A 25,587-nucleotide genomic window follows, 5' to 3' on the forward strand; every position below is an offset into this window, starting at 1 on the left:
AAAAGGACCGGAGTCGACCCCCTATGGGAAGGGGGTCCGGCGCGATCGCGGAGGGGGGCCGGCCCCATCCGCCTATCCCGTCAAAAGGACGGCGCAGGCTTGGCAGGACCCTGCGCTGGAGGTTTAGTTTGTCCCCCTCTGCCCTGTCGAGGGGGGCGCCGAGGCGGTGGCCTCGAAAAAGCCGGGGTCGACTTCTGAGGGTACCGCCTCGGGGGAGGCCGGAAAGGTTTCTGCGGCGTGGCTCGAGGTTTCGGACGGACCAAGGAGGCTAACGAGCGCTCCTGTTCCAAGAGACGTTTGGTCGCCGCCTCCAGGGATTCATCGAATAACTCGGACCCCACGCAAGGCAAGTCCGCAAGGCGTTCTTGCAGGTTTGGGTCCATATCGAGGGTGCGTAGCCACGCCAACCGGCGCATAGCTACCGCAAAAGCCGACACCCTCGATACCAGCTCAAACGTATCGTACACCACATGAAAAAGGTACAAACGCAATTGAGACAGGTTGGACATAAACCTGTCGAACCCTTCCTTGCGGGAGTCTGGCAAAGTCTCACGATATTGTGGCAGATCCTTTACCATGCCACGCAGATAGGAGGAAAAAGTAAAGGCATAATTCAACACCCTGGTTGCCATAAAGGAATTGGCATAGAGGCGACGACCAAACTTGTCAAGGGTCCGACCCTCCCTGCCGGGTGGAACCGCCGCAGAAACTCGGGAGGGTTGCGTCTTTTTGAGCGCAGACTCGACCAGTAGAGACTGGTGGGAGAGTTGAGCCCTCTCAAAACCCTTGGGAGGTATCGTCCTGTACTTTGACTCCATCTTAGACGGCACCGCTGTGACTGTAAGAGGGGAAGCCAGGTTCTTAAGCAAGGTCTGATGAAGGACCTTATTCAAGGGCAGCCGAGGGGATTCCCTTGGGGGAGTGGGAAGGTCCTGCTCCTCGAGGAACTCTTTGTTATATTGCGACCCAGCCATGAGTTCCAGACCCAAGGCACGTGCCATGTCCTGCACAAAGCTGGAGAAGGAGGACGGTCTGGCAGGCGGCGAGGGAGTTCTCGACCTCTCCGCCGAACAGAAGGGGGACGCCTCGTGAGAATAACGTGGCTCCCTACCGGACCCCGAGCCCCATGAGGCCAGATCTAATGGTCTCCGCCTCGAAGAACCCCTGGGAGACGTCCCAGGCGTTCGAGGGATCGAGGCACGCCCCCTTTTTCTCGGCGAGGAGTCACGAGACCCCCCTCTCGCAGGGGAACGAAGAAGCCTCGGGTTATCGAGACGAAGCTCCGAAATCCGCAAAGCCTCGCCCCTGAGCGGCGATGAGCGACCACGTCGCCGAGGAGAGCCTCGCGAACGCTTCGGCTTCCTCGGGCGACGCCTTGCCCGAGGCCGGTCCGAGGGCGAGGAACCCCGGGAGGACCTCGAGGAGGAGGAAATCCGTCTCACTCTGCGTACCTTGTCCCGAGGCCGTGTGCTGCTCACAGGCGGGGCCCCCGAGGCCGAGGTGGGTGGTGCCCCGGTACCCGAGACCGAGGGAGTCGAGACCGAGGCCGCCGAGGTCAGGGCCCCCGAGGTCAAAGCAGTTGAGGTCGCAGCCCGCTGCAGTTGTTCGAGGGCGCCAGACAGCTCCGAGGAAATCAATGCTCGGAGCAGGTCCTGGAACGCCGGAATCCCGACCATTGTAGGCAGGTCCGAGGCCGGGGGATGCTCCCTGGAGGGCGACCTCGGTCTCGAGTATTCCCTCGGGGCATTAGTGGCCGGAGTCCTGGGCGGGGCCGAGGACGACCCACCCGCCGCAGAGGAGCTCGAGGATGGCTTTTTTGAGGACCCTGGAGTCGGGGATGGAAAAGAGGACTTACCCGAGGCAGGTTTGGTCGCAGGCGTCGGCTTCGAGGTCGAAGTCGAGGGACGCGGCGAAGCCGAAGAGGCCGAGGTCAAGGCCGGGGCCGAAGCCGAAGAGGCCGAGGTCAAGGCCGGGGCCGAAGCCGACGTCGAGGCCTTCCCGGGCGCGGAGTCAACTGCGAAAAGCTCCGCCATCCTAGTGCGGCGTCGACGGAGCGCTCTGGCCTGAAAAGTGGAACACCGGTCGCAGGAAGAAGTCGGATGCTCGGGTCCAAGGCAGAGCAAGCACCACCGGTGGGGGTCTGTGATAGATAATAACCGCTCACACCGGGTGCATTTCTTAAAGCCCGTCAAGGGGCGGGACATGAAAATGAAAAGAGGCCGGGAACGAACGACGTCCCGTGGCCGCGGCTCTCGGGAGCCCCCGGAGCCGAACGGAATTTTTTTTTTTTTTTGACGATAAACGACGGTCAAAGATGGAAAAACAAGAAATAAAGCACAGCGACCGAGCTAAATAACCCAGACGCGGTGTCAGAAGGCAGAAAAATAGGAGCTCAATTTCCACAGGGCTTCTGGCTCCGCGGAAAAAACTGAACTGAGGACCACGAGGTGGGATGCGCCCTCTAGTGGGCAAGAAGGCATGCACATGCGTGGTGCAGTGTAGCAAACTTGAAACTTCAATCAAGTTTGCTTGAAAAGCTGTCCGCGCTGGGGCTCCGTAGATGACGTCACCCACATGTGAGAATATCATGCCTGCTTGTCCTGGGATAATAGGGTTTACCTGCTAATTTTATTTCTTTTAGTCTCTCTAGACCAGTACAGTTCTTGACTGGTGGGTAATAGCTCACTGTGACCAGCAAGTGGAGACTGAGACCAAAACTTTGGTTGTACTATATTAGCTGAGGCTCATCCTTCTAAACAAGTCTGCCCAATAGCCAAGCAGAACTAAGAAAAAACTAACATGTAATAGTACTAACACTTCAAAGAGGAGAATAAAAAATACATATAGTAATGCTGTTGGAAAATGCATAGAACCCTGCAGTGAAAATGTCCCCACAGCTCACCAGCTGAGCCACAGCCGCTGTAATTGTATCTCCCCAGCCCTAGAAAAATACTAGAACCCACAGAAAAGCAAAAATCTGTACGCGAACAAAAAAACGCAATCACCGCAGAAAGACAGATAGGGTGGGGAACTGTACCAGTCTAGAGAGACTAAAAGAAAGAAAATTAGCAGGTAAGAACCTAATTTCTCCTTTGTCGCTCTCTAGACTGGTACAGTTCTTTACTGATGGGACATACCAAAGCAGTATCCATCAAGGGTGAGACCCTTAAAGGGCCAACACCAGAACCCGCTCACCGAATACCGCGTCCCGATACACATGAACGTCCACATGGTAGTGTAGAACAAAAAAATGCAGAGATGACCAAACCGCAGCCTTACAAATATCTGCTGGAGGCACAAGAGAAGACTCAGCCAAAGAAGCTGCCTGACCCTAAGTGGAATGAGCCTTGAGAAATTCCAGAACAGGCTTTTTCTGAAGAAGGAATGTAGAAGTAATAGTCTCCTTAATACACCGCACAATGGTAGCCTTAGAAGCGCCATCCCCCGGAATGACAAAAAGATGATCTGACTTCTGCAACTCCTGGGTCAGCTGAACATAAGAGCGAAGGATCTGACAGACATCCAACTTGCATAACTGTCTCTGCTCTGAAGAACTCCCCCCCCCCATTCACCCAAAACTGGGAGAACTACAGATTGGTTAACATGAAAAGGTAAAACCACATTCGGCAGAAAAGAAGGAACTAGCCGTAGCACAACACGCTCCCAAGAAAACTCCTGAAAGGGAGGCCTACAAGAAAAAGACTGCAGCTCAGAAACCCGGCTAGCAGATGTAATAGCCACCAAAAAAAACCGCTTTAAGAGTAAGGTCCTTCAATGAGCAGATACCCAAAAGCTCAAAAGGTGGATGCAATAGCATGGACAAGACCAGATTAAGATCTCAAGAAGGAACATATGGTTGAATGGGGGGCTTGAGCAATTTGGCTGCCCCAAAAACTGAACCACCCCACTTTAAGAGCAAGGTCCTTCAATGAGCAGGCACCCAAAGGCTCAAAAGGTGGGCGCACCAGCCCAGACAAGACCAGATAAAGATCCCAAGATGTATCAAGCGGCTGAACAGAGGGCTGAAACAATTTGGCTGCCTGCAATAACCGAACCACATCGGGAATGGAAGTCAAACGCTGACCCATAACAACCCGCGAAAGGCATACAAGGCCGCAAGCTGAACCCGGAGAGACCAAGACAGTCCCCTGTCCAGGCCATCCTGCAACAACTCTAAGATGTTAGGCAAAGAAGCGTGAAAAGAGACCACTCCATGTGCAGCACACCACTCCTTAAAAGGACGCCAAACACTTAAAACCGAGAAGCCTCCGGGACCCCAAAAGGATAGAAATAGATTATTCAGGTAAAGTTGCTTTACCTAGGCACGCCCTTTCAAGAGCCAAGCCATAAGACAAAAGGGACCCAGATCGAACATTGGAATGGGGCCTCGAGTCAGAAGGTTGATCGAGAGAGGCAGTGGCAGAGGATCCGCCACAAGATGACGAACCAGATCCATGTACCACGGACGCCTGGGCCAGTCTGGAGCCACCAGGATCACAAGGCCGGGATGCCAAACAATGCGAAGAAGAACTCTGCCCACTAACGGCCATGGAGGAAACACGTACAGAAAACCCCGTTGGCTATGGCTAAACTAGAGCATCCAGCCCCTCAGCCTGACCATCTCTGCGACAACTAAAAAAGTGGGGCGTTTTGGCGTTGACATTCATGGCCATCAGGTTCGTGGAGGGGCTGATCCCAAATCTGCACTATTAACTGGCAAGCTGCAGAACTAAGAAACCACTCTTCGGGATCCAGCACGTGATGGCTGAGAAAATTCACACAATGTAAATTTAGTGAAGATATCTAAATATGAAGGAATACAAATGAAATTTTACTCTATTTTTTAGTGGTAATGGTTATCTTTCATTGACCAAACCTTCATTTAATTTAACTACTCTTACATATTACATTTAATAATTTACTCATATTGTATCAAATTTTTTCTGAACTTTTCAAAATCTAACTAATTTATAACTAATTTTTAAATATTTTCCTTTATTCTAAAAAGTTTTTCTGTTTATCAAGAAAACTTATATGCCAAAATCAATTTGCTGTCAGGAGATCTTTGGCATTGTGCTCAAACCGTATGCTGGAAAATACCCGACAATAAATAAAAAACCCTGAATAAGCCGTACTCAGCGGCGAAATGCGACCCATCAGTGTTGTGTACTATCTGTTAACCAACAGTATGCAGTGTGGGCCAGCATAAGCTATCAATTGAATGGCAAGATAAGTAAATTCTTTGATGCTTACTAATACCAGTATTTTGGAATTAAGCACAATGCCGAAGATTGCAGTAATATAACTAAACGTTGCCACAGATACTTTAATAGACCCAAAGACAAGACAACAAACTCTGTTAGCTCCGCCCCTCTCCCAGCCAGCTCGAAGTTAAGTTATTGTCACTCTTCGCCTTGGGTTCCTGATGAAGGGATTTTAAGTTCCCTGAAACTGGGCTTGGTTGAACCTGTTCTTGGCATCAGAGCATTGGATTTTTGTTCCCTGTGCCTTTTCAGCAAGTATTATGAAGACCTTCTGAAGATAAGTCGGCTGTTTTAATTTTTTCTTGTTGAGAGGAGTTGGCTGGGGGGTTCTCAGAGTGATTTCTGCTATTTATTTACACCTGTGTATTATTAGGTTTTCACTATGGTTTATCACTGATTTTGATTTATACACACGTGAGGCAACCAATGATGGTGTGCAGGCAGGGGCTTTGTTGCCTTTGCTTTCTAGTGTGAAGTGCTGGAGAAGTTCTCCCTTTGCTGACCCTCCACACTGAGGTTGCCCACATCACTCCATTTATTATTATTGGTTATTTTGTGATTATTATTGTTTAGCTCAGGTGTTTTTATAGGCAGTTTTCACCCTCAGAACCCTTAAGACTGTTGCCTTGTCTTTGGGTCTATTGTAATATAAACTATGGCATGTTTTTGATACTAAACAAGTATCGATCTCCTGACAGCAAATTTATGTTGGCAGGTTTCTGTTGGGTCCTGGAACTTCCTCTGTGACATCAGAATTGATGTCCGGGGGGCAGGGAGGGGAGAAGGGGGAGGCTTGTGGGCCAGGCGCTTGTGCACTGGCTGCACACACCTGGCTTTTGCGGCATCAGGGAAGCAGGGAGAAAGCAAAGGTAATGCGAGTATCATGGAGCCTGGGATGGGCTCCGCGATCAACTCGCATTACCCTTGCGATCTACTGGTCAATCGCAATCGACCTTTTGGGCACCCCTGATTTAGCTGCTTTAAAAAAAAAAAGGTTTGGACAAATTCCTGGAGGAAAAAAATACTGTAAACCATTAAAGTAGACCACAGGAAATCTTGCTACTTTTGGGACTCTCCCAATCTTGTGACCTGGATACTGCTAGATGAACCCTTGGTCTGACACGGCATGGCAATTATGTTCTATGTTAAAAATTGTGTATGGACAGCCATACAAAATCCTAACCAAATCATGTGTCTAGGAAATGTGCAGATATTTACTAGTCTTATAAATTACCGTACCTTTTTCTTGTTGATTTGACTGACATCTTATATTCAGCTCTTTGATTTGCTTAGACAACTCTTCCTCAATGGTTGAAATATCCAAATCCTTCTGCTTCAACCGGTCTTCTGACTGGCCAAGAATTAGTTTATACTTTTCAGCTTGTGCAGAGACTTCACTATACAAAATAAGTAGTGGAGTAAACAGAAGTATGGAAAAGTAGCTAACTGAAAAAAGCACAGCAATAAACTTGGCCATGTACTTTAACACAATCTTCATCACCACCTGACAGAAAATACTTAATGACAAGATTTTAAGATTCAGCCAAAACATACAATTCTGTACCTTTGTACAGTTAAGGATACTTTAGCCTTACAAAAAGTGTCAATATTTATGGCAATACTCTGGTATATCTACTATAAATTACAATCTTAGTTGTTATACTAAAACACAGATGCCAAATGTACTACATGTCACATTGCAGAGGGAAATTCCCTTATGGAAAATCAATGGACAACTTTTTTGAAGTAAGACAGCATGGCAATCAGTTAGAAACTCAGACTAATACAAACCATAAATCTTAGATAATTAGTCTGGCCATATACCGATAAGACTGAAGAATTTGTTGAACACTTATGAACAGATGATTTCTATTTTTAAGCACCTGCCACTAGGCAAAGAAAAGTTCTAATACATAAAGGTTACCCAATTTCTTCTCTACATTCCATGAGCTTTTTCTCCACTTCAGTCTTTTTTACCACCACCTTGTCCTTCTCTTGATCAGCAGCAATTCTGAAATGAGAAACGTGTTTCAGAGATGTCAATCTTTTTGCCTGTGAGTTTCCTTTTGCTTCTTTACATTTCCAACTCATCTTAAAGGCTGGAATTGGTTGTGCAAGCAGGTGGCCAACCATGGATTCTCTATTTTACCTCCCTCCAACTATAATCCAATCATTGCATCAACAACCCTTGGCCAAGAGTCATGCAGGAGGGCTTCTTCCAGAACTACCTGAAATGATGGGCCCTAACAATGATCATTAAATATCATTCTACTGTGCAATGATTAGGATTCCAACCACATAATTCCCAGATGACCTAGAAGGCAGAAGAAACTGGAAACTCGGATTCTTTGATATGACAATGTGCAGTGAGCTTGAGCGGACTGCTGGGCACGATGGACCGCTGGTCTGATCCAGCAGCAGCGATTCTTATGTTCTTAGTCACAACCACTGGGCAAAGTCAAGAATGCCAGTTTTGATTGTTTTTCTTGTACTCCTCGCATCTTTAAGAGTGTGTGTCTTATGGCAACAATTAGTACCTTCTTTCCCTACCCTAGATAGTATTTACGTATAGTGATGGTAAATGGGTCAGTCTTGTTCTGAGAAGCAGAAACAAGCAAAAAGTCCACCAGCGGAATTCCACAAAGACAGCAAACAAAAACTGTGGAACTGATGATCTTGGTGAAATCTTTATTTGAACAAGGTGCAGATTAAAAACCACAATAAAAACACAGTAAAAAATAGAGGTATAGACCCGACACAGGCCAGGTTTCGGTCATAGAAGACCTTCTTCCAGGGTCCTAAGGACAGACAAATCACCAATCTGCTATCTACGACCACAGACTACAAAACCTTCAAAAAAGAAACTAAAACCCTACTCTTCAAAAAACACATAAAACCTGTTTAACACGACAAGTTCCTTCCCTAACTCCACCTACCACACACTCCACCCATATCTAATCTAAAATGTTTCGAATTACCCAACATGTTGCTCCTTAAGTTCTCGACAATTCTTATGTAATTCTTAAGTTCTCGACAATTCTTATGTAATGCTTACGACAATTCTTATGTAATGTTACAATTCCTGTAACCTCCTGACAACTCTTGTGTAATCCGCCTTGAACCGCAAGGTAATGGCGGAATAGAAATCACTAATGTAATGTAGAAGAAATATAAAAGAGATAGGAGAAAGTGAATGGATATTGTACATGTCTCTGCAACAAATGGTGGGCTAGATGCCGCCATTGAACTATGAATATGTGAATACTAGTCTTTAAGCCCGTTATATTAACTGGTGCTAGAATAGATGTGTCTGTCTGTCTGTGTTTCTTTATCTCTCTCTCCTTGGCCGCTGTCTGTGTCCTTCTGTCTTCCTCCCCCCCCACGAGCAAAGGTGTCTGCCCCCAGCACACACCTCTCCCCCCCAAAGCAGCCCCCTTTCCCTCACTGTCTCTCCATGGCCCTCTTCTGTCTTCCCCCCCAGAGCAAAGCTGTCTGTCCCCAGCACATCTCCCCCCCAAAGCAGCCCCCTCTCCCTATCTCTCCATGGTCCCTTCTGTCTCCCCCCAGCACACCCCTCCCCCCAAAGCAGCCCCCTTTCCCTCTCCCTATCTCTCCATGGCCCCTTCTATCTCCCCCCCAGAGCAAAGCTGCCCCAAGCACACCCCTCCCCCCAAAGCAGCCCCCTTTCCCTCTCCCTGTCTCTTTATGGCCCCTTCTGTCTTCCCCCCCAGAGCAAAGCTCTCTGTCCCCAGCACACCTCACCCCCAAAGCAGCCCCCTTTCCCTCTCTCTATCTCTCCATGGCCCCTTCTGTCTCCCCCCAGCACACCCCTCCCCCCAAAGCAGCCCCCTTTCCCTCTCCTCCTGGCCCCCGGTATTGATCCGCTTCTTACCCTCCCTCCATCCCGGCGTCTTCTGGCCTGCTCCTCTTCAAAGCAGCCTGCAATCATGGTGGCCGTCTTTAGCGAATCTCGCAGGCTGCTCTCCAACTCGGTAGCACGTTCCCTCTGACACGATCCCGTGCGTCAAGAAGGAATATGCTACTGAGATTGGAGAGCGGCCTGCGAGGTTCTTTAAAGCCGGCCACCATCGCAGGCTGCTCTGAAGAGAAGGATCAGCAGCAGCGGCGAGTGAGGGCAGGACAGGCTGCTCTGAAGAGGAGGATCAGCGGTGGCGGCAGCAGCAGCGGCAAGTGAGGGCGGGAGGTGTGTTCCCTGCCAAGGACGCGGGCAGGGAGAGAGCTTGCCTGGCTTTCAAATGGTGAGTGAGGGCGTGAGGAAGGGAGAGGCCAGAATGTTCCCTGCCGCCGGGTTCTAAAATGGAACACGGCCACGGATCACACACCACAGCAGCAGGGAACACGAAACCCTAAGTGCACATGCGCACTTAGGGTTTTATTATATAGGATAATGGGAGAAGGGAAGTGATGTAATAGTGTAGAACCTCACAAATTGTGAACAGAAGAAATTATGATGTTGGCAAGAAGAGGAACTGTGTCAAAAAAAAGGATGCACGTGTAAAAGTTGCCATCAAAGATGGCCCTACCTTTTTTAAAAATAGGTTGACAGACCTGAAACATTGTCCTACCAACAAAAGCTAAAAATTATACTTCAGGGAGGAAATATTTACAGAATTATGAATTTTGAACAAGACTGAGGTGGATTCTCACTGTTCTGGCACAAACAACTCAGGTTTCTAAGACTCTGGTGGTTTGTTTTTCCAGCGTTTGTGCACTATACCTACCTATGTGCAAGACACAAAATAATTTGCATTTCAATCCAACCCTCAAAACCTTGACATAGAGAATGACATGGGGAAAAAATCTGTCACCGTCTTCACCCCTTCTCCTTGTGCTTGGTCCCCATCCCCAACCCATCCCTGCAAAAAGTCTGATCTCATCCGCACAAGCCTCAAATAGTTATGATTTTATATTGAACTTATTTTATTAAAGTATAAAAAGGAACAATATTCTGTACAATTTTCATTTTATAAACACAAATACAGAGCAAGGATCAACAAACCCGTCTCCCCTCCCCTTCACAAATATCCCCTCCACTATTGAGAAAACGGAATAAGCCCAATTATTACAGAATGCTACACAGAAAAATCATGCTAACAGAATACCATAGTCACACATGAAAGGAATAGTGTTAGGGCAGTGCAACTAGGACAACTGCCCCCTGGGTCAGACAGCCCTAAGCCAGCTGGAAACTAAAGAAGCATAGTCTGGGCTTTGTGGTTCCCAGTTATGTATTAACACCATCTCTAGCAGGATACATATTTCAAATCTGATATATTCTAATCACAAAATAGAAAATAACATTTCCTTCTGACGTCAACTCTGACAGACATCGGAGGGAAGCCTTCCAGGTTGGCTTCAGCAGAGTGGGTCATGCAGCTGTAGGGCAGGAAGGAGGCCTGTTTATAAATGGGATCTCCGGCAACGAACAACAGTGGCTCTACATTGGATACGAGGGTGGGGGACTGTTGGACCTGTGTTAGGGAGGGAAGCGAGGCAATTTGCAGCAGATCCTTTACTGCGGGATAAGACCATTTACCGTTCCATGGGGCGGCAACCAGTTGATTTTTCTCCTGTTCCTCCAGGTTACTGCTGCTAGCCATTGGTAACAGTCACTGTTTTATTCTCTATCTGGACACAAAAGTTGCTGAAGTTAAAAATTGAGTTCTAGTCTACTTGTGGGTTGTCTCCTGATAAGAAAACTATAAGGGATATTGTGACATTTGGAAAAAATGTCATTGTGGGGGTGCCAATTCACTTAAAGGACGTAGATGAAAAGCAAACCTTCAATGATTTTTTTCCTATACAGACAGGAGCTAGATCTCAGTCCTGACAGTGACTGATGATTAGTTAACATCACCGAACAGGGTTTTGATACAGTTAGTCTCAAAGAAACGTACACAAAAGACTTGAAGAATTGGCAATTGCCTTCATAAAATTACAATGGTTGTACTAATGTACCATGACATGCTGTCCAAGGATGAAATAGCATTTGAAGTCTGAACTTGAATGAAACACAAATGTGACTGAGAATGATCTTACTGTGAAAATAGTTTTTAAGTCCAGCCTCCTGATAAATGTGTAATTCTTTTGCTTTGCCTCCCATTTCTCTGAGCTGTCCTCCAATTCCTCAAGTACCAAAGCAGATGGTCAGCCCGGGGGAATAGGAAGGGGCGAGAAGACACTCCCTGAGAAACATGTCTACTCTGCTCATATCATTAACACAACACATAAATCAAAAACTTTGCAACCAACCTGTACTAAGAATTTGGGAGATTCTATAAATACCCACTAGATTCTTCAACACGGTAGTCACGTCCTCTATCCTTGTTAAAGCTGGATAAAGGAATGAAGCAAGATGTCCAGGTTCCTCAGCACATTTGATGCAGTAAGCAGGCAAATGAACATCTAAAAAGGGCAAGCTTCAGGAATTAAGTGTCTACTAGAAATAAGATTACCGAGGTAAGAACCTAATCTTTCCTTCTAGTGTGACACTTTGGCCCCGATTCTGCAAAGTGCGTCCCGATTTTAGGCAGCTGAAGGCGTCCTACAGTGTCTAATCAGCCAATCGGGATGCACTTAAAAAAAAAAAAAAAAAATGCTCCCCAGGCAGGCTGCCTATATTGAAGGCGCCTAGAGGAAGAGATGCTTACAATGTAGGCCAGCAAAATGCTGGCCTACACTGTAAGTAGACGCAGCCGTTATACTTATCGCGGCAAGGGATCTCCCTGCTGTGATAAGTATAACGGTCGCCTGTCCGATCGCTGGCAGGAGGTTGCCCAACCCCTCCTGCCTGAACGCCGCTCCCCCCCCCCCCCCCCAAATTCCAAATCGCCGGCAGGAGGGTGACCAACCCCTCCTGATGAAAAGCCGCATCCCCTCCAGAACCCCCACACTAACGCCCCCCCCGCGCTACCATCCCCCCCCGATGATCCCCCTAACCTCCCCCCAACTAACCTCTAAATTGTTGGCTGGACAGAAGGCTTTTGCTGCCGTCCAGCTGGTAGCCCGCCTTGTCAAAATGAGGCGGACCCGCTCCTTCAAAGCCCATCCCCACTAAGCTTAAGGCCTGATTGGCCCAGGTTCTAGAAGCCTGGACCAATCAGGCCTTAGGCATAGCGGGTCCGCCCATCTCCACTAACCCTAAGGCCTGATTGGCCCAGGCTTCTAGAGCCTACATTGTAAGTGTCTCTTCCTCTACTAGGGAGACGCGTAGGGCCGCCTAGGTTCGCCTAAGGCCCTTAGGCGAGCTTAGGCAGTCTTGCAGGCCTCCCTAGGCTCCTTGAGGCGCCTTCAATATAGGCGGCCTGCCTGGGGAGCATTTTTTTTTTATTTTTTTTTTAAACGTACATCCCGATTGGCTGATTAGACAGCTGTAGGACGCCTTCAGCTGCCTAAAATCGGGACGCACTTTGCAGAATCAGGGCCAAAGTGTCACACTAGAAGGAAAGATTAGGTTCAAACCCATGCTACTCCTTGTGACCCTGGGCAAGTCACTTAATCCCCCCATTGCCCCGGGTACATTAGAGAGATTGTGAACCCACTGGGACAGACAGGGAAAAATGCTTGAGTACTTGAATAAATTAATGTAAACCGTTCTGAGCTCCCTTGGGAGAACGGTATAGAAAATTGAATAAATAAATAAATGCCACAAGACCAAAGCATTTCAGATCCTGTGTGAGCAGTTACAGATGACATGGAAGTCTGAGATCGTGGTCCCTTTGCAGACAGACCAGGTCTGCATGCCATCGTTGTTTCGGCCAATCTGGTGCTACAAGAATCGCCAGACCTTGGTACATCATGATACTGCACAGAAGTTTGTATCATGGACCATGGAAGGAAGATGTAAAGAATTCCTGCTTCTTGGCTTGTATCTTCTATTAAAGAACAGAGTCACCTTTTTGTTGGCCACTGATGCCATCAGATCGAATGTCGGGTGCCCCCACCGATTCACAATGCAGGTGAAGGCTGTCTGAGACAGTGACCACTCCCTACAATCTAGGGTCTTATGCTGTGGAAACCCACTTGTACATTGGTCACTCAGTTGTTTTTTTTAATGAGAAAGGAGAAAAACCACAGACACTAAAGACCCCTTGAAATGGAAGGGAGGGTGGGGAAGGGTCCTGGGCCCCCCCACCCCCAGGTATCACCCCCAAACTGGTAGTACTCAACCAGACACCCCTAAGCTCAAAAAACTAATAATAAAGAAACACACTAACTTTTACGCCCAAAAATTTGGCTCCCTGAACACTAATAGTAGAAATCTCTTTGAACTAGTTAACAATCTCTACGCCATACAGGCCTTTTCCTGTTCGACCCTAGATTCACCACCATCTGCAGACGCTCTGGCTGAATTCTTAAACAACAAAATCAATAATTTGAGATCCAAACTAACAGGCTCCAAAACCAACATTTCGAACTACCCAGTTGCCCAATACAAAGATGAACCTAGGGTAGATATGTCCTGGAACAATTTTACCACTCCATTCTGCCAACAATTCTGTAAACTCTATATGAAATATGCGGATTCCTATTGCAGATTAGATTGCTGCCCACCAAACATTATGAAAGTCGCACCAGTCACCTTCAAAGCCAACCTATACAGTTGGCTTTCCTCCCTATTACTAACCGGTACATTCCCTGAGGATCTAGGCCAGATTCCGATCACACCGATCCTAAAAAATACTAATGAATCTATCAAGCTAACATCAAATTACAGACCTATTGCGAGTACCCCCTTATTCGTCAAGCTGATGGAAGGCTTGGTCAACCAAGAATTAGTAACGTATTTGGACAAATTTAGCATACTACAAAACAATCAGTCAGGTTTTCAGTCTGGGTTTAGCACTGAAACGGTCATTGCATCACTGCTAGATTTCCTTCATACCTCATTTAGTCAAGGCACAAGTGCACTAGTTCTGCAATTAGACTTAAGTAGTGCCTTCGATTTGATTGATCATGCTATTCTGATTGACTGTCTGGAGTCAATTGGTCTTTCAGGCAATGTGTTGAAATGGTTCCAGGGTTTTTTGAGTAAAAGATCATATCAAGTCTATATTGACAACAAATATTCCTGCAGCTGGGTAAACTCTTGCGGAGTCCCACAGGGCTCTCCTCTATCCCCTACATTGTTCAACATTTACCTTGCCTCATTGGGGAACTTACTGCAAAACTTAAAAGTTAAATTCTATATCTATGCAGACGATATCACAATAGTTATTTCCCTTACCACCCTGACTTCTGAGACAATGAATCAACTATCATCCATTCTAAAGCAAATCGAATTATGGATGACCGAATTCAAATTGAAACTCAACTCAGACAAAACCAATTTTTCCTGGCAAGCCCAAACGATAAAATTAAAGACACATTGATCTTCTTGAATGGTCAGGTCTTCCCTATTGACCATTACATAAAAATTCTGGGAGTGACTCTGGACCGCCACCTCACTCTAAATGTTCACACAGATTTACTGGTTACTCAGAACCATCAGAAAATACTTTGATGCAGCCTATTGGTTCAATCTTTCATCTTGAGCATGCTTGATTATTGCAACATGATTTACTTAGGATCCTTCAAAAAAAGCAATTTTAAGACTCAGAGTTATTCAGAATTCAGCAGTTCGATTGATTTTTGGGCTGAAGAAATGGGAACACATAAGTCCCTATTATCAAAAACTTCATTGGCTGCCCCTGGAAGCAATAGTTTTGTTTAAATTTTTCTGTCTTTGTTACAAATCAATATTTGGTCTGGCCCCCACGTACCTGGTTTCCCAATTTAATCTGGATAGTTCTATTAGGCTCACACGTAGAATTCATCTGTTCACCTATCCGACAATAAAGGCCTGCCACTACAAAAGATTCCTAGACAGAACGCTCGCCTTGCAGGCAGGCAAATGGAACGATTGGCTGGGTAAAACTATCACGCAATCCTCATCCTACCTCAATTTTAGAAAATCTGTAAAAACGAATCTGTTTAACCTAATTGTAACCTAAGAATTTTTATAAACTTTCCTTTTCTTCCTTTCTGTAAGCTTGTACGCGATGTCTTTGTATTGTGACCACTTCGCTGTTTGTCCAGCTCCTTTCGTTGTAAACTGCCTTGAATCATCATGGCTTATATTTGATAACAATGTAGTGTAAACTCTTCGCTGATTGTCCAGCACATCTTCTTGTAAACCGTCTCGAACTTTCATGGCTTTGGCAGTCTATAAGAATAAATTATTATTATTATTATCTGAAGCAAGCAACAGGAGCCCAGAGCCAAAGCAGAAACCAGGTGCTAAAAATATGCATCAATCCACCTGCTGAAGATAGAGCATACTAATTGACCAGGAGGCTTTCCATCCAAGAGGGGGGGACTTGCAAATAAGTACTCTATCTCCACCTGCTGGTAGATGGACACAATCCCACTGGTCTCTGTAGTCATCTACTGCTGACACTGAGGAAAAGCCACATTTAATTGAAAAATAAACACGAACAGAAGAGACAGGCTTCTACCATCTCACTTTTGAGAGACAACTGGGGAATTGGAGAACAGCCCAGATGGATAGGAGGCAGAGCAAAAGAATGCTAATGAGGCTCTATACAAGAATTCTCACGAGAAATGGGTTCAGGAATAAAGAGTGCGGCATTAGAACGACATAAGGAGAAATTAGGTTCTTACCTGCTAATTTTCTTTTAGTCTGTCCAGACCAGCACAGTTCACTGATGGGTAATAGTGCACCATGACCAGCAGGTGGAGACAGAGACAAACTTTTGGCTGTAGTACAAGTGGGCTGTGCAGTCTCTAATACACTCAGTCTGCCGAATAGCCAAGCAGAACTAAGAAATTAATAAACGTGAACAGCAATAACACTACCCAGAGGAGTAACAACTAACAGAGAAGGTGACTCATCAAAAGTGCGCCCCAACATTTGCGCACAGGACAAATGTGTGCCGCCGCTCTAACCACTCTGAGGCCTTCCTGTTTGCATTCTGAAGGGGGATCTGGGGGAAGAACCGCCCCATTACACTTACAACTCCATGCACTACCATTGAGGTAGGGGTTTGTAGTGGAAATCCTCCCCGTACACTTAAAACTCGCGGTCTCCTCCCGAAGCCCAACTCTTCCCCCACTAGCATTGCGCTCTCATTCGGAGTCTCAATGCGGTCTCAATTTGAAGATTGCCACAAAAAAAAACAAACAAACAAACTCATTACACTTACGCCCTGAAAATCCCACTTCTTTCATGTGCGCACTTGTCGGTGCACACATTTGACGGAGCGGAATTGTCGCGTTACAATTGTCCTGCACGCTATTGACAATGTACCAACAGAGAAATACTGTTGGAAATTGACTTGAAGGACCTTCGGAAACGTCCCCATAGCTCGCCAGCTGAGCCAAAGGCTGTTCTTTCAATCTCCCCTACCCTAATAAAAACATACACAGAAAAAACCACACTCTTCACGTGAATCCCAAAACAGACAACCTGTTTTCGTTCTTTTAGTCTTTCCCGTCCTGGGAGATGTGCCTGTCTAGGAGAGACTAAAAGAATAAAAATTAACAGGTAAGAACCTAATTTCTCCTTCTTCAGTGTCTCTCCAGACTGGTACAGATCACTGATGGGACATACCAAAGCAGTACCCATCATGGTTGGGACTGCTGAAGAGCCGCCACAAGAACATGCTCACCAAACAATGCATCCTGACATGCCTGAACATCCATGGAGAGAAGACCAAACCGCAGCTTTACAGATATCCAATGGAGGCACAAGAGAAGACTCAGCCCAAGAAGCTGCCTGACCCCGAGTGGAATGAGCCTTGGGAAATTCTGGAACAGGCTTCTTCTGAAGAAGGTATTCCAAAGCGATAGTCTCCTTGATCCAGCGCGTAATGGTAGCCTTGGAAGCATTGTCCCCCTTACGAGAACCAGCTAAGAGGATAAAGACGATTCGATTTCCGGAACTCCTGGGTCCACTGAACATAAGAGCGAAGGACCCAGCAGACATCCAACTTATGCATCTGCTCTGCTCTAAAGAGCCCTCCCAACTACCCAAGACTGGGAGGACCACGGACTGGTTGACATGAAAAGGCGAAACTACCTTCGGCAGAAAGGAAGAACAGGCTGCAGCAAAAAACATTCCCTAGAAAACTCCAGGAAGGGGGCCCACAAGAGAAAGCCTGCAACTTGGAAATGCATCTCGCAGAAGTAATGGCTGTCAGTATAGCTATTGCTAGCGATCAGCATTTTCAGTTGGCATAGTCAGGAACCTGAAACCGTTGGCTCAATGCGCAGCAGCGGCAAAGAAAGCAAACAAAATATTGGACATGATAAAGAAGGGGATCACAAGTAGACTGGTGGCCGTTATAATGCCGCTTTACAGAGCGATGGTCAGACCACATTTGGAATATTGTGTCCAACACTGGTCTCCATACTTAAAAAAGGATATAACCCTGCTGGAAAGGGTGCAGAGGTGAACCACGAAGCTAGTAAAAGGTATGGAAAATTTGAGCTACAAAGAACGCCTAGGAAAACTGGGACTGTTCACCCTTGAAAAGAGGAGACTACGAGGGGATATGATAGAGACTTTTAAAATACTAAAAGGATTTGACATAATAGAGCAAGAAACATCGTTATTCACTTTGTCAAATGTGACACGGACAAGAGGTCATGGACTGAAACTGAGGGGCAGCAGGCTCAGGACAAATGTTAGGAAGTTCTGTTTCGCACAGCGAGTGGTGGACGCTTGGAATGCTCTCCCGCAGGAGGTTGTGACGGAGACTACCATTCTGGGTTTCAAGCGCAAATTGGATGCACACCTCCTTGCAAAACACATTGAGGGATACGGGTAATCAGGGTCTCCATCTGGGAGCACCTGGCTTGGCCTCCGCATGTGCGGGTCGCCGGACTAGATGGACCTAGGGTCTGATCCGGTGAAGGCGTTCTTATGTTATGTTAATTTCAGCAAAGGCCTATAGGAAATTATATCAATCTGACTCTGGAATGTTGATGCAGATAGACCCTATATTCTCCTGCTCAGAATTCACATACATTAATCATCCAGCCAGACTGGATTGTTTATCAAGAAGATAGGCTGCTTGACTGGGACAAAGAAGCCAGAGACTAATCCCATCTACCATGCATGTAAGTATCACACCCTCCTTAGCAATTAAATTAACCATTGTTTCTTTTTTTTTTTTTTAATTCTTTATTCATTTTTAAACTTTCAACAAGTGTACAATATAAGTAATACATAGATTTACTAACATCACTTGATAAATCTATCAAGATCATAACAAATAGTTTACAAATTCTAAACTGGGAAATACAGTAGTTTCTATATTCAGAATAAGATTCCAAGCTACAAAAGCCTCCTCTCTGCAATACACATGAATCTATCTCTTTCTCTGTCTATCCTTCTCTTTATCTCTGGAACCCGAAGCATAGACCATCACCCCCCTCTCTTGGCTCTGGTCTCTCTTGTCTCTCTTGCTAGCTTGGGACATCACCCTCCCCACCCCCCTTTCTCTCTCTTTCTTTGTGTGTTCTTTCTCATTCACAAGAACACAGAAGTATTCTCTGTAATTGTAACTTTTATGAATCCTACTTTTCTGTATGTCTATTTCTTTGGGCTGAAAAAATGGGATCACATACTCCCTACTACCTAAAACTACACTGGCTGCCCCTGGAAGCAAGAGTGCTGTTCAAGTTTGCCTGCCTCTTTTTCAAATCCATCCATGGTTCAGCCCCCTTATACATGGTCCCCCACTTTACCATGTATCGTCCATCCAGACCCACTCGCAAAGCTCATCTCTTCAGCCATCCAACTCTAAAAGCCTGCCGTTACAAAAGACACCTGAACAAAACTCTTGCCTTCCAAGCAGGTCATCTTAATAACTGGCTATGTAATATTTTCTCGCGCTCTTCATCCTACCTAAACTGCAGAAAATTATTAAAAACTAATCTATTTAACCGATTTGTAACCCAAGACTCCTACCCTACCCTTCCCCCCTAGACCTCCTTTCTCCTCCCTTCCCACTCACCTTCTCCTGACCCTTACATTGCCCCAGCCCCCCTTCTTACCTCTATTAATTGTATCTATTCTGCTGATCGTTCCACTTACTGATTGTACTTGCTGATTGTACCTATTCGCTGATTGTCCAGTTCTTCTTCACTGTAAACCGCCTCAAACTTCTATGGCTTTGACGGTATATAAGAAATAAATTATTATTATTATTTCTATAATATATTCTTTATGCAATCACCTCTGGCTGTGCTTCTCATTTGATTCTATTCCTGGTGAATCTTTGCTGAGGGAATTGAACCTGGGACCTGGTGTTTATAAGGGCGCCTAACATAACCCCTACAAACCTCACATTGTGGGGGCCACTTCAGTCCTTACAATGGTCACAAAGACGACCGCCTTAAGTGTAAGGTCCTTCAAAAAGCAAGATTCCAGGGGCTCAAAGGGAGGGCGCACAAGCACAGACAGGACCAGATTATGATCCCAGGCCGGAACCAAAGGCCACATCTGAGACCGAAGTAATATGGCCGCACACAAAAAATGAATCATGTCCAGAGAAGAGGTTAAACGCCTACCATGCAGCAAACTATGAGCAGGGAATCTGCTTCTATTTAGGTGGGTGGGTGGTCAGGCTGCTAGAAGTCAAAGCAGCCATTTTGGTGAGTAAACTACACCAGGCAGGAGCAAGTAGGCTTATCTCCTGCCAGTTTCCCCCTAGACCACCAGGGAGCAACAAAAAGTAGGGGAGGGGTGTGGGAATAGCAGGTCCAATGAGAAATTCTGGCTAAGTGACTAGCACATGATGAATTAGGCCCAATTATTAAATGCTGTTTGCAGAAATAACCCAGTATTGAATATTCGGGGCTAATTCTACATGCGACAAATTGGAATTAAGAAAAAAAAAAAAGCTGACTGATGCAGACTGAGTATCAACCTGTTTGAGACTCTGGTGATAACGAAAATTCCTATTTTCTAGGCTCAACATAGGTGCTGTAGAACATCACCACAGAATAAGATTTCATATTTTCACAACATTAAGCCGTCTTAAGCCTCTCTATGGATTACACGCTGCTACTTTATCAATGCTCAAATTGTTTCATTTTCGGGATAAGAAGCTCAACTCTAAAAAGATTCTCATTAGGTTAATTTATTTAAAAATTTATATACCATTTATTACCTATACGGTTTACATAACAGGCATAAAATATGAACAAACATACATAGTACAATTATTACAAAACATCGCTGCTTTAAATAGGGTCAATAAATATCAGAGAATTTTCAACTCCAGTTAATAATACCTACAGTTTTTCTTCAAGCTGGGTTGCTTCTTCCAACGAATGTTCAAGATTCTTCTGAACCTTCTGCAGCTGTTCTTCCATTTCTTCCACTTTAGAAGTCAGAGTCTTAAAAATATATGAAGGATCCACATATTCAATTACCAGTACTTGGTAATATAGCATGAAATCTGAAAACATGCTCATCATTAACCCTAGCCTATCTGGGATTTAGGAGTTCTTGGTCTATTTACTTTCTAAAGTACTAGAGAGAATTTCATTATGCATGTGAAAGGCAAATATGGTAAAATGTGTTCTTATATGATTTCCCTTTCCTTGAGTCTGATAAGCCAGTCTAAATGAATGGATTTGTCCACAACCCACTGGAGATGGAGGCAAAGAAACATTAACAATTTAATATGATGTTATTACCATTTATCAGCTGTAAAACTTGCCAGTATACTAGAGGCCGACAAACTGGTTTCATCTAGAACCAGAACCACAAGAAAAGTGTGGCCCTGAACACCCCCCCCCACACACACACATACACACACACAAAGGCCTACTTTCTAAAGGCCCTGATGGTTTAATGGTTTCATCAGGGCAGGAACATCCTACATTATTCCTGCCCCCGATGGCTCCATCTTCTAAACCGCTACCATGACTTCCCATGACAATGAGGCTGCCATAGGAAGTTGCAACGGCAATTTAACACATACAGCCATCAGAGGAATGAGCAGGGGCAGGAGCAATGCAGTATGCTCCTGCTCCAAAAGTAGCCATTAGACCACAAGGGCCCTTAGAATGCAGGCCAAGAGAGAGCAGAGAAAGCTGGAGGGCAGCCTGCAGTGGTGGCAAGGATAGAGCTACTTTTTTGATCCCAACAAAATGCTCAGGCCGTTTTCAGCTAAACACAAAGCTTGAAACCAAAATTTAGTCGGCCTCTAGAGCAGTGTTTCTTAACTTCAAGCCAAGTACTCCCTAAGCCTAACAAATACCAACCGAGTACCCCTGCCCAAGCACCGTCCCTGACCCATAATGCAATTGTAATGCAATTTCTTCAATCCATTTTTCATACACAAACACAATATAATCTTAATGCATAATGGTAACCACAAAATTTAAAAAACACTGTACGCAGAGAAAATCTTAATTATCATTTATATTCAGGGGGTTTTCCAAAGAGGTCAAGGAAGATGACCGACAGCGCAAGCAGAGATTCACACGCTGCACTTGGCTGGCCCACAAGCCTTCCCTTCAACATCAACTCTGACGACGGAGAGGAGCTTTCCGGGACAGCTACTTATATGTAGTGTGCGAGTTGCTGCCTGCACTGTCCCTGCATAGGCGGCAGGAACAAGTAACTGGGTTGGCTTGGGGGGGGGTGCAGGCAGGCAAGGATCCCCGGAAGCAGCTGCTTCTACTGACGGGCAGGGAATATCGTCCGCAGTAGCCAGGCCGCGCTCCCCCAACAAGCGGCCCGCGTACCTCCAACAAAGGTATGCATACCACCTGTTGAGAAACACTGCTCTATAGTACACTATTGACAAAGCAGATCTGCAATACTTGAACACCATTAAAAAAAAAAAAATCAAAAAGAATGGAGCATTATTAAAAACGATAAAATAAAAACAGCAGAAGACGTGGAAGGGCATAATCGAAAGGAATGTCTAAGTCCGTTTTCGTCTAAGTCGCAAGTCGTTCAAAGTAAAAAAAACAGCTTAGGACACATTTTCAAAAAATATGGCCAAATTTTTTTTCGTTTCGAAAATCGTCCAAATATACATCCTGTCAATCTGATTGTTCAAGTCGCTAAATCGTCGATATTTATACCACATTTTCGTCCAAACCAAAAATGCCTAGAACAAGCCCTGTTGGACGTGGGAGGGGTCTGCAAAGTGATAGACTGAACACCCAGTTCATGGCACCTAAATAGTGGGGTACCTTACAGGGAACTGATGCGAACTTCACAAAAAGGGTGCCATGTCTTCATCTCACTACAGCTCCCTTATAGGTCATGGTGAGCCCCCCAAACCACCTCCAGAATCCCCTAGACCCACTTATCTACCACCCCAATAGCCCTTATGGCTGTAGGAGCCATTTATATGCCAGTACAAAAGGGTTTTGGGGCTGTATAGGGGAGTGCATGTTTCAATATCAATGCAGTGATTACAGGGGCTTATGGGCATGGGTCCTCCTCTCCATGGGTCCCTAACCCACCCCCCAAACAGCTTAAGATGCCTCTGTGCAGCACGACAAGACATTCCTATGCCTGGCTGCCAGGTGATGATGTTCTGGAGGCACAATGTTCAAGTTGTGATTAATATTTTTATGGGGTGGGGGAGGGTCAGTGATCACTGGGGTAGTGTGTGAGGGTCTGTATTATGTGTTTGCAGTGCTTATCTGGTGACTTTAGGTGGGTTTTTGTGACTTAGACCATGATTTAAATGGTCTAAGTCACAACGTCCAAGTTCCGTCAATCCTGTGCTGTATAACTTTCGGTTATACATGCAGTACGACTAAGTCTAAGCCGGCCTACGTCCTGCCCAACTCCCACCCTCGACACGCCCTATTTAGCAATGGTCGTTCAGCGGCACTATGAAGGCCTAGGTCGTTTAGAAATATGTCCAAAACCCGTTTTTATTATCGGCACTTGGAAGTATTTTGACAATGTTCGTCCAAGTGCCGACTTAGGCCGGTTTTTGGACGTTTTTCTCTTTCCATTATGAGCCCCCCCAAGGATATAGTTTGATAAAATACCAGGGAATAGAGTAAATTAGCCAAACAGTACAGCATTAACAGAGAAATAAACACAGCATTTTTACCATAGCATTATAATACAGCCACACAATACAGCACTAGAGAGCAGTATTAAAACAAGCTCCAAACCTTGAAGGGGCTGGGAAACTCTACAAAAGCCATCTCAAAAACAATCAAGAGGATTCTTGTAAATCGCTAAAGGCCACCAAGAGAAAAGTTTGACATTTCATTTTTCACCTTTTTCCTAGATTTTTCTATCTATTCAGAGGTACTCCCACCTCCATCCTGAAAGAATATGTTTCCTGAAGTACAGAATCCTTACTTTTGTACGAACCATCACTGTCTACACTAATAATCCTGGGATCACTAGTCCAGATCATCCAAAACTCCCAGCTAATGGAACCCAATTGGGGAAATACTACAACTTCAGTTGCCAAATCTTTTCCTCCTGTAGAAAACCTAGACCCTCTTATGTATACATGACATGGTAGCTTTGACATCCTAACATCTGGTGGTCAAGTCACCTAGCAATAGAACCTTCCTTTTACAGCTCTGTGAATGTTTTTGATGACATCTTTATGCCTCAGAAGGAAGGTCTGTATAGTTGCACCAATACTAATGTCCCAATCTCTCTTTCCAAATCAGAGGTTTTCAAAATAAGGCCTCAAATCATATCCAGTCCGGTTTTCACGACATCCACAATAAACGTTTCCATTGTATGTACAACTCTCATATATATTCAGAGATGGCCTGAAAATGCTAATATTAAAAAAAAAAAAAAAAAAAAAAAAAGCCAAAAACAAAACTGACAATATCACACAAGAAAGGAGAAATTAGGTTCTTACCTGCTAATTTACTTTCTCTTAGCTTCTCCAGACAGGTATAGGATCTTACAAATGGGTATATATTTCATCTTTACCAGCAGGTGGAGACAAACAAAACTGTGGAATAGTACATAATACGTACTTTCCCCTATTCCTATCAGTCTGCCGAATAGCCAAGCAGAACTAAGAACTTAAAACATAAACAAACAAGATTCCGAACAGGAGTAACAACTAACATACCCAAATGCTGTTGGAAAATGCAAAGGAGAGATCCTAGCAAGAAAATGTCCCCACAGCTCGCCAGCTATGTCAGCCGAGCCACAGCTGCTATTCTTCAATTCTCCCTGGCCCTAGAAAAATACTAGAACCTGCAGAAAAAACAAAATCTACCCGCGCAACAGCCACAAGAACAACACGACAATAGACAGGGTGGGGTCCTATACTGGTCTGGAGAAGCTAAAAAAGTAAATTAGCAGGTAAGAACCTAATTTCTCCTTCTTTAGCACTCTCCAGACCAGTATAGGAATTACAAGTGGAATGTACCAAAGCAGTCCCCATCATGGGTGGGACCCCCAAAGGGCCGGCACCAGAACACGCTCACCGAACACCACGTCCCGACGCACCTGAACATCCCATATAATAGTGTCTTACAAAGGAATGCAAGGAAGACCAAACAGCAGCCTTACAAATGTCCACTGGAGGCACTAGCGAAGACTCAGCCCAAGACGACCTATAGTGACTTCAGACTGTCTGCCCTTATTGGTAAAAGCAAACCGCTTTTATAAAGCGATCCCGCCCCACACGTTTTACCCCCTCCCCTCTCTCTCCTTTCTTCTTTTAACATGTAACTTTCCCCTCCCATTTCCCTTTTTCCCTCACTTTCATGTGTCCTGTTTATGTCCTTGGTGTGCACCTTTATTATTTTCTAATTATTTACTTATTATTTATCTTTTAAAATTTTTATTGTAAACCGGCCAGATACTTGCTGATGGTAGGTATATTAAAACTCAATAAACTTGAAACTTTGATAGCCCTCTGGTTCCGGCTGTTTCCTCCTTGTCTTACTCTTTAGCAAATTGAGTACCTGCCGGTGTCACACTCCTGAGGGGGTACTGGAACAACCGCTTTGACATCTAACAAGCGTTGAAGGGTCTGGCGAAAGGCCTACGTCTTCCATGCTGCCTGACATGGAGAAGCTAGAAAAAGATCTGGCAGACAGCGGGCAAACTCCAGAGCATATCCGTCCTGCTCTACCTCCAGGACCCACTGATCGGATGTGATTGCGGCCCACTTGGGGAAAAAACTTGTGCAGCAGGGCACCCACCAGAACCAGAGGGGGGTGCCAGCAAGGAGTCATTGTGCAGGACGAGCAGCGGTGGAACCGGCGGAGAGATTCCCAGCCCCCCAACGGGCCCCCCAAAAGGACTGCATGCGCTGAT

General features: G+C 45.5%; 1 protein-coding gene across 2 annotated transcripts in view; it reads right to left on the bottom strand.

Annotated features, from left to right (window-relative positions):
* Positions 1 to 25,587, bottom strand: part of HMMR (hyaluronan mediated motility receptor) — a 197,983-nt gene that overhangs the window by 134,791 nt on the left and 37,605 nt on the right. For both annotated transcript variants that reach the window (XM_033937747.1, XM_033937736.1), the window contains exons 7-9: positions 20,593 to 20,693; positions 7,189 to 7,275; positions 6,504 to 6,661 (exon numbers count right to left, since the gene is read on the bottom strand). In XM_033937747.1, coding sequence (XP_033793638.1) covers positions 6,504 to 6,661; positions 7,189 to 7,275; positions 20,593 to 20,693 — 346 coding nt within the window. The remainder of the gene's footprint in view (positions 1 to 6,503; positions 6,662 to 7,188; positions 7,276 to 20,592; positions 20,694 to 25,587) is intronic.

The sequence above is a fragment of the Geotrypetes seraphini genome, chromosome 1 (genome assembly GCF_902459505.1).
Source record: "Geotrypetes seraphini chromosome 1, aGeoSer1.1, whole genome shotgun sequence".
NCBI lineage: Eukaryota > Metazoa > Chordata > Amphibia > Gymnophiona > Dermophiidae > Geotrypetes > Geotrypetes seraphini.